Below are 5453 nucleotides of genomic sequence, written 5' to 3'. Positions count from 1 at the left end.
AATCTGCTGAGTCTCCTCAAATTTCGGTGCCGTGAGTTCCCGTTCTGGATTGGGAAACGTCTCTCCCGAAACGCCAAAGGCAATTTAACATATAAAAAGCGGATTTAGGGTGTGTTGGAGCGGTTGTGAAAGCCATAATATGGTTTGGATTTCATCAAAACTTCGCCTTTCCGTGGCACTTTGATGGGGAGATCTTTATCTGGAGTTATTGGGAGTCACTCGTGACAGCTGGAAATCCAATGAGGGGCTGCAAAAATAGGGATTATGGACAAAGTGGCTTTCCAAGATGTCATAAAGATACGGGAGCCCACTTAGTCATGGAGACCTGCCTGGATGCTCTGGGTTTATTCACCTCTCGATTACAGGGCGTGTTTCTGGGCAGCCCCAAATATGGCAAAAGCTCACGGAGAATCTGTCAACAACCCCGTGCTGATGAAAATCCCAAATTGCTTTCCACCATCACGCCCAAGCCGTCCCGGCCCACCCCCAGCAGCGGATAAAAGGGAATGCCCGGAGCCGCCGGAGCCAGAGGAGACTCCGAGCACTTCCCTCTGCCCACACCAGCTCTGCTGCTCTTTGTGCTCCTCTGGATTTGGATTCCCCTCGGGAAAAGCCGGCCATGTCTCGTCAGTCCGTGTGCTTTGGGGTCGGAGGCAGGAAAGGGTTCAGCTCCTGCTCTGCTGTCGGAGGAGGATTTGGGGGCGGCGGCGGCGGCCGGAGCAGGATCAGCTACAGCTCCTACTCCTCGTCGCGGGGAGGAGGAGGAGGAGGAGGAGGAGGGTGCGGGGGCTTCAGCAGCAGGAGCCTGCACAGCGTGGGGGGCAGCAGGAGGGTGGCCATGGGGGGCTGCTACGGGGGCGGCTACGGCGGCAGGATGGGCGGCTTCGGCGGCGGGATGAGCTGCGGAGGGATGGGAATGGGAATGGGAATGGGGGGCTTTGGTGGCGGCGTGGGCGGCGCCGGAGGGATGGGGGGCTTTGGTGGCGGGATGGGAGGAGGGGGAATGGGCGGCTTTGGCGGCCCCGGGTTCCCCGGCCCCGGGATCCAGCCCGTGCAAGTCGACCCCAGCCTGCTCCGGCCCGTCCACGTGGAGATCGACCCCCAGATCCAGCAGGTGAAAACCCAGGAGAAGGAGCAGATCAAGACCCTCAACAACCAGTTCGCCTCCTTCATCGACAAGGTGAGACTTTAGAGCAGGGATTTTTTTGGAGGAGGCATCTCGAGCAGCTTCCCCGGGGTGTGGAACGGGGCACTGGAGTTCTCAGAGCGGCGCCTCGGCAGCAAGGTGTAATTACCCGGGTTTTAATGAGCAGCACCGAACAATAGAAGAGGTTTTGTGCTAATGGAAGATTAAAGAGAACATCTGCAGGACCTCCTGGGGCTCCTCGTGCCAAGTCAGCTCCACGGCCTCGTTTTGGGTGATTCAGGGCAAAGTCATCGCCGTAAATTGAATTGTCCTGAGAGTTCTCCTTGCTGGGCTTTGCTTTGAGCGAGACTTTCTCCTCAAAACCTGATTCCGGGGACTTCAGAGCATTAAACACCTCTTGGACACTCTGGGATTGTTTCCATCTCAAATAGAAACCAAAGGAATAGCAAATCCCTCCTGAGAGAATTTATGGGCAGTTAGGGAATAAAAAACCTCTTGGCCTCACTACTGGAAAGTTGACGGCAAAGCCCGACCCTGCTGGAAAACCGGGATGATGTTTCCTCTGCCAACATCTCTGTGTCCCAAAGGGAGAAGTTCAGAATGACTCAAAATTTAATTATTTAATGACTAATAAATTTAATAATGCTCCTCATGCACTTGAGGAGCTCAGATGCCTGAATGAGCCACAGCTGGGGGTTCGGGGAATGACTCCCTCGGGCTCCCAAAGCGCCCAGCAGTGGGATGTTCCCTCGGGAATGTCTCACACCCCCCTGTTGGGTTCAGGTCCGGTTCCTGGAGCAGCAGAACAAGGTCCTCTCCACCAAGTGGGAGCTGCTGCAGCAACAGGGGCCGGTGGGGCCGAGGAAGAACCTGGATGTGATCTTTGAGAGCTACATCCAGAACCTGAGGAGGCGGCTGGACAACCTGCTGGGGCAGCGGGGGCAGCTGGAGTCGGAGCTGCAGAGCATGCGGCAGTACGTGGAGGAGTACAAGTGCAAGTGAGTGTCTGGGGGACGGGGAGGGACCACCTGGGGAGCTGGGACAGCCCAGAGACCCCCCCGGGGTGAGGGACGAGGGGCCCGAGGTGCCACCCTGCCCTGTGCCCCCCCAGGTACGAGGAGGAGATCAACCGGCGCACGGCGGCCGAGAACGAGTTCGTGGTGCTGAAGAAGGTGAGTGCAGAGGCACCGGGGGGGACAGGAGGCATTGGGTGCCACCAGCTCCCTGAGGTGCCACCAGCTCCCTGGGGTGCCACCAGCACCTTGGGGTGCCACCAGCTCCCTGGGGTGCCACCAGCTTCCGAGGATGGGAGCAAGGTGCTGGTCATCAGTAGGATCTCTCCTGTAGGACGTGGACTGTGCCTACATGACCAAGGTGGAGCTGGAGGCCAAGGTGGGAGCTCTGACGGATGAAATCAACTTCCTGAGGTGCATCTATGAGGAGGTAGGAGCTCTCTCTAGGAGCTCTCTCTAGGAGCTCTCTCTGGGAGCTCTCCCTTCCCCTGGGCGAAGCTTTAATGAGGGTGTGGTGGCCGAGGACACCGAGGCCGGGCCGGGTGTCCGGGTGGATTTAGGCTCGAGGCTGAGCTGTGCTGCCTCTCTTGGTCCCAGGAGCTGGCCCAGATGCAGACCATCAGCCGGGACCTGTCCGTGGTGGTGTCCATGGACAACAACCGGCACCTGGACCTGGACAGCATCATCGAGGAGGTGCGGCGCCAGTACGAGCAGATCGCCCAGAGCAGCCGCGCCGAGGCCGAGGCCTGGTACCAGAGCAGGGTGAGCTCCTGGCAGGGAGTCGAGGCCCCTGGGACAGTCCCTGCTGTCCCAACCACCTGAGCCCTGGGTCAGTTCAGTCCCTGATGGGTCCTTTTGTCCCCGTGCCACCAGTACGAGGAGCTCCAGAACACTGCTGGGAAACACGGGGACAACCTGCGGAACACCAAGATCGAGATCCAGGAGCTGACCAGGAACATGCAGAGGCTGCGGGCGGAGCTCGAGAACGTGAAGAAGCAGGTACAGGACCCTCAGCAGCTCCCAGGGTTGGTTGGTGCCTCAGGGGAGAGACTGAGAAGGGCAGAGGCGGGTAAAGGACCCTCAGCAGCTCCCAGGGTTGGTTGGTGCCTCAGGGATGAGATTGAGAAGGGCAGGAGCAGGTAAGAGGTTGGTTGGTGTCTCAGGGATGAGTCTGAGAAGGGCAGGAGCAGGTACAGGACCCTCAGCACCTCCCCAGTGACGGCCCCGCGCTGGGTCAGAGCTGAGCCAGGGGTGGGGGAAAGGCGGTCGTGGAAATTCAGGTGCTCCGGAGGAGATGGATGGAGATGGATGGAGATGAGATGGATGGATCCTGCCTGTTTGCCCTCGGGTTCGTGCCCTGAGGCTGCTCAGAACAGACCTCCCGGCCAGAAGGGACCTCACAAACCGATTTTCTCCCCCCCAGAACCAGCAGCTCCAGTCGGCCATCGCCGAGGCCGAGGAGAGGGGCGAGCTGGCCCTCAAGGACGCCCGCAGGAAGCTGGAGGAGCTGGAATGTGCCCTGAGCAAGGACAAGGAGGAGCTGGCCCGGCTGCTGAAGGAGTACCAGGAGATGCTGAACGTGAAGATCGCGCTGGACGTGGAGATCGCCATGTACAGGAAGCTGCTGGAGGGGGAGGAGAACAGGTACCTCGCCTCATTTGCATTTATTTGACTAAATTAGTGACGCCACGTGCGGGTAAAATCACTGAGTGCACGCTAAAGGTCGGCTCAGCGTCACGTGTGCTCTAATTACCAAGTATAAATTAAGCGTGTTAATGATAAATTAATTTCGTTAATTTTATGAAGTTTGTTTTCCATCTCGTAAAAATGTGAGGTTCGAGGTTGCTCTTTTTTTTTTAAAGAATAACTGGGAAACTCTGAAAAAAAAATAGGAAATCGGCTGCTCAGTTCTTTATAGAATAACCAGGAAACTCCTAAAAAAGTAGGGAGTAGGTGGTTCATTTTTTTAAAGAATAACTGGGAAACTCCGAAAAAAACAGGGAATAGGTTGGTCATTTCTTTAAAGGATAATTGGGAAACTCTGAAAAAATAGGGAATAAGTCGTTCATTTCTTTAAAGAACAATTGGGAAGCTCCGAAAAAAATAGGAAATCGGTTGCTTATTTCTTCATAGAATAATTAGAAAACTTTGAAAAAAATAGGGAATAAATATCTTTTAAAAAAAAATAACTGGGAAGTTCTGGAAAAGTAGGGAATCGGTTGCTCAGTTTTTTTAAAGAATAACTGGAAAATTCTGAAAGAAAAAGAAAGGGAATATAAACACGTAGGGAAAGGGCAATTCCCAGCTGAAGGAGCGGGCGCTTCCCGGGGGATTCACCGCTCCCGTTTTCCCTCGCAGGCTCTGCAACGACAGCTCGTCCAACGTCAACGTGTGTGAGTGTCTGAGCCGGGGGCCCTGGGGAGGCCCGGAACGGGTTCCTTTGGGAGCGCAGGTGGGTAAAGGTGAGTAACCCGCCCTTCTGCTCCTCTTGCAGCCGTGGTCGGCAGGAGCAGCATCTCCGGAGGCAGAGGCGGCGGGATGGGAGGAGGATTCGGCGGCGGCAGCTGCGGGATGGGGGGAGGATTCGGCGGCAGCGGGATGGGAGGAGGGATGGCAGGAGGGATGTGCGGCGGCGGAGGAGGAGGAAGCGGCTTCGGCGGTGGCAGCTGCGGGCTGGTAGGAGGGGGGTACGGCGGGGGCTTCTCCTCCGGCAGCGGGAGGATTTGCGGCTCCGGCGGGGGCTCGTCCTCGGTGCGGAGATGCGTCACCACCACCTCGGTGAAGACCTCGGGGGTGCGGTTCTGAGCCCCGCCGAGCAGCAGCTTCTCCGTCCCGCCGGCAGCAGCCCCAGCCCCCCGACCCCCAGCTCGGCCGCCCCGCCGCGGGACGAGCCGCGTCCCCCCCGCCCGGCTCGGCCCCGCTCCCGGTGCCGCGCGGGGTCCGGGGGCGATGCCGGCGGGGTCCCGGCACGGGGAGCTGCCCCCCCTCGCCGGGTTGGACATTTCTCGTGGCAAACCTGTATAAAACTCCTCCTCCCCGCTCTGTCCCGTGCCTGTGGCCCACCCTCCGCGCGTGTCCCGCCCTCCTCCCCCGGGATGTTGCCGTTCCCAATAAACTGCAGAGAACATTCACCGGCTCCTTGTGTCGCTGCTTCGGGAGCTGCCCCAGGGCGGGGAAGGAGCTGGGTGGGGATTTGGGGGTCGTTCTGCTGCCCGACGTGTTGTGATTGTGCTCTGAGGGAACTCCAGAGGTCGGGGATGGAGCGGGGCAGTGCCCAAGCTCGGGTGATGCCT

The 5453-nt window shown here is 58.3% G+C and overlaps 1 protein-coding gene across 1 annotated transcript; it reads left to right on the top strand.

Moving 5' to 3' along the window:
• Positions 1-550: 550 nt before the first annotated feature.
• On the top strand, positions 551-5241 carry LOC135407937 (keratin, type II cytoskeletal 4-like). The gene is made up of 9 exons (XM_064643361.1): positions 551-1180; positions 1931-2145; positions 2259-2319; positions 2495-2590; positions 2758-2922; positions 3034-3159; positions 3584-3804; positions 4519-4553; positions 4655-5241. The coding sequence occupies exons 1-9, from the start codon at positions 620-622 to the stop codon at positions 4963-4965; spliced, it is 1791 nt and encodes a 596-aa protein (XP_064499431.1). The 5' UTR covers positions 551-619; the 3' UTR covers positions 4966-5241.
• Positions 5242-5453: the final 212 nt, after the last annotated feature.

The sequence above is a fragment of the Pseudopipra pipra genome, assembly GCF_036250125.1.
Source record: "Pseudopipra pipra isolate bDixPip1 chromosome 30 unlocalized genomic scaffold, bDixPip1.hap1 SUPER_30_unloc_1, whole genome shotgun sequence".
NCBI classification, from domain to species: Eukaryota; Metazoa; Chordata; class Aves; order Passeriformes; family Pipridae; genus Pseudopipra; species Pseudopipra pipra.
Note: the sequence above shows the minus strand (reverse complement) of the source record. Positions and strands in the feature narration are given on the sequence as shown.

Excerpts from the sequence above, each read along its gene's own strand:
- LOC135407937 (XM_064643361.1), top strand. The coding sequence starts at position 620 with ATGTCTCGTCAGTCCGTGTGCTTTGGGGTCGGAGGCAGGAAAGGGTTC. Across the intron at positions 2,923-3,033 it reads AGGCCTGGTACCAGAGCAGG|TACGAGGAGCTCCAGAACAC; the intron begins GTGAGCTCCTGG and ends CCGTGCCACCAG. Across the intron at positions 3,805-4,518 it reads CTGGAGGGGGAGGAGAACAG|GCTCTGCAACGACAGCTCGT; the intron begins GTACCTCGCCTC and ends TTTCCCTCGCAG.